The 3,140-nt window shown below is 52.8% G+C and overlaps 1 protein-coding gene across 3 annotated transcripts; it reads left to right on the plus strand.

Moving 5' to 3' along the window:
- Window positions 1–279: 279 nt before the first annotated feature.
- On the plus strand, window positions 280–2,139 carry LOC101673963 (spindlin-2). 3 transcript variants are annotated; one of them, XM_004781659.2, is made up of 2 exons: window positions 280–583; window positions 1,190–2,139. In XM_004781659.2, exon 2 carries the CDS (start codon window positions 1,192–1,194, stop codon window positions 1,966–1,968), a length of 777 nt encoding a protein of 258 aa, XP_004781716.1. In that variant the 5' UTR covers window positions 280–583; window positions 1,190–1,191; the 3' UTR covers window positions 1,969–2,139. The 3 variants fall into 3 exon arrangements, with proteins under 3 accessions (XP_004781716.1, XP_004781720.1, XP_004781718.1); XM_004781663.2 differs by having other exon boundaries at window positions 387–516; XM_004781661.3 differs by having other exon boundaries at window positions 445–571.
- The last annotated feature ends 1,001 nt before the right edge of the window (window positions 2,140–3,140 follow it).

Consider the following 3,140-nt stretch of genomic DNA (forward strand, 5'->3'; position numbering starts at 1 on the left):
TATACAAAAAGTGTGCAGAATATGCAAAAAATGAAAAGACACGTTAGCTGGGGAGATGAGAGGTGGAGCTAGAGAGCATGAGATGGTGCAGGTATACAAGAAGAAAAAGGACAACCTATAAGTACCACGGATCTGAATTTTGAAAGAGGAGGAGCAGAACAGGAGTTCATTCATGACTAACAAGGCTGGTTGTCTTATTCAGCAGGAAGGGGAGGCCTCTTTACCGACAGGAAACTGAAAGTATCTCCTTTAGGGAAAAGGGGAGGAGACTACGGCGGCGGCAGCGGCTGGTGGGAGCCCGATGTGGCAGAGGGGCCGCCGCCGCCGACAGGGAGGCGGAGGACCCGCGAAGCTCAGAGCTGGGGATACCGCCGCCATCCTCTTCGCCTACCCAGACGCCCTCCTAGACGCGTTCCCCGCCTACGGATCCTCCCCTCCTAGCCCGGGCAGGCATCCGGCTCGTCGCCTGCTGATCCGCCTTCGGCACAGGCTCACGGCGGAGGCAGCTGCACGGAGGTGTCCGATTTGGGCACGTGAGGCCCGCGATCCGGGGCGGTGGACGCCAGGCAGGGCAAGGCCATTGGTGGGCTCCAGGATGGAGAAGGGGGATGGGGTGGACTCCTGCGGGAGATAAGGGGTGGGGGCGGGCGCCGCCGGGTGAGGCTGGAGTCGGGGAGTGCGATGGGAAATAGGAAACGGGGGTGGCGTTAGGAGCCAGGCAAGAAATTGAAGGTGAGCCTGGGGAAGCGAGGGCGCTGAGTGCCAGGAAAGCGATCCTGGGTAGACAAGGGGCGTATGGGCAGCAGGCTGAGGCGTCCAGGGCAGGACGACAGTGAGTGCGTGCGGGTCAAGGCGGTGAAGGGATAGGCGTTTTGCGGGGGACTGAGAGTGGGCGCCAGTGGCGGGTGATGGAGGCACCGGGTTCTGAACAAGGAGGTAGCCCGCCCGCTCCTGCAGAGTCACTAACCCCAGCCAGCACCACTGCCGCTGCCGCCTTTCCCCGCAGCCTAAAGGAACCTGGGAGGCAGAGCACTTGGCAGGCACGCAGCCAGAATTTCCAGCACTGCTGCCAGGCTCATGGGGAAAATTTAGGTTCTGGCGCAGGGTACACAGACACATCGCTGTTGGGAGAACTTCACCTTATGTCATATTGAGTGTTTCTGTCTTATCGTTTCTCCTCCCCCTGCAGGCATGAAGACCCCCAACGCACAGGATGCCGAAGGGCAACAAACCAGGGCAGCTGTGGGCCGGGCCACTGGGTCAGCAAACATGACGAAGAAAAAAGCCTCCCAAAAGAAGCAGAGGGGCAGACCTTCGTCCCAGCCCCGCAGGAACATCGTGGGCTGCAGAATTTCGCATGGATGGAAGGAAGGTGATGAGCCCATCACCCAGTGGAAAGGAACCGTTCTGGATCAGGTGCCTATAAATCCCTCTCTTTATCTGGTGAAATATGATGGAATTGACTGTGTCTATGGACTGGAACTTCACAGAGATGAAAGAGTTTTGTCTCTTAAAATTCTTTCCGACAGGGTGGCATCATCTCAAGTCAGTGATGCAAACCTTGCAAACACCATAATTGGCAAAGCTGTGGAACATATGTTTGAGGGTGAGCATGGTTCTAAGGATGAATGGAGGGGAATGGTCTTAGCCCAAGCACCAATCATGAAAGCCTGGTTTTATATTACCTATGAGAAAGATCCTGTCTTGTACATGTACCAGCTTCTAGATGATTATAAAGAAGGAGACCTCCGTATCATGCCAGAGTCCAGTGAGTCTCCTCCAGCAGAAAGGGAGCCAGGAGGAGTTGTAGATGGCCTGATAGGTAAACATGTGGAATATACCAAAGAAGATGGCTCCAAACGGATTGGCATGGTCATTCACCAAGTAGAAGCCAAACCCTCTGTATATTTCATCAAGTTTGATGACGATTTCCATATCTATGTCTATGATTTGGTGAAAAAGTCCTAACTGTTAGGGCAAACTTTGCCACATTTGTGAAAACAAATGTATACTTTGTAGACTTGCAAAATAATGTTGCTTTTCAGTGTATTGAAAGCTTAAGGGCCCCTGTTAACTCAACACCTCTGCCAGCATAACTGTTGTTTTGTTCTGAAAAAATACAAATTTATGTGGACATGACATGCTGTGTGTAAGGACTTTGTCATGTTGAAAAGATTGGGTGTGTTTGGTGGATGGGGCATGAAAGGAAGGGACAGCTGTAAATGCAGGCTGTGAATAAAGTTCAGCTAGTATCATAATCAGCCATCTAAAAATGGAATAGGACTTAGCTGGCCTGGTCTGGGGGTGGGGAGGAGAAGGAACTAGAGATGGGCTGTGGGGGGAGGGAGAAGGGGAGGTGACTGCTTAGGAAGAGGTGGGGGCAGGGCCAGAAATGGAGAGGCTCCCTGGGGGAGGGATGACCTAAGAAAGAGGCACCCAACTGGGAGGGGGTGGAGAATAACAGAGAGAGTGAGATCTTGGGGCTTAGAGGAAAACAGACAGAATGCCTTGAGTAGAGAGGGACACAAAGGAGCTTAGAAGAGGTCCAGAGCAAGGGGACAGAAAAGAAGAAGCTGGCAGGAATCTGGAAAGGGGCTGAAGGATACTCAAAGGGAGGGTCTATGCATGAGTAAGGAGCCAGAAGGGGAGGAACACTGAGGAAGAAAGAATTCCAAGGAGAAAGACTGACAGAGGAAGTGAGAACATAGGAAAGGAGGTGTGGGGAGTGGGGCCATGAGAGATGGGGTGGCCCAGGAAAAAGCTGGACTTCTGGCAGTATCCACATTTTTCTCTCTGGCTCTGTGCAGAAAGGACATGACAGCTGTCAAAGAACCAAGTGGGTTGGAACTTCCCTGGAATGGCATTTTGACAGGGATGAGTCAAGAGTTAAGCAGGAGCCAACTTTATACCCAAAAGGCTTTTCTTGCGTCAGGGAACTCATGCCACACCTGCCAAGTAGAACCCTAAGCCTCAGCCTAAACACACTGACCAGACACCCCGTGAGCAGGGGGCTGTGAGCAGCCTCCGTACCTTTCCCAGAGGACCCAGGTGCAGTAAATCTTGGACCTGAAGTTCTTGGTTCATTCCCCCTACACTGGATAAACAGTTCTTGCGGGAAATGGGTCAGTGGGGTGCTCAGG

Source organism: Mustela putorius, unplaced genomic scaffold (assembly GCF_011764305.1).
Source record: "Mustela putorius furo isolate JIRA1106 unplaced genomic scaffold, ASM1176430v1.1 tig00001361_pilon_pilon_pilon, whole genome shotgun sequence".
NCBI lineage: Eukaryota > Metazoa > Chordata > Mammalia > Carnivora > Mustelidae > Mustela > Mustela putorius.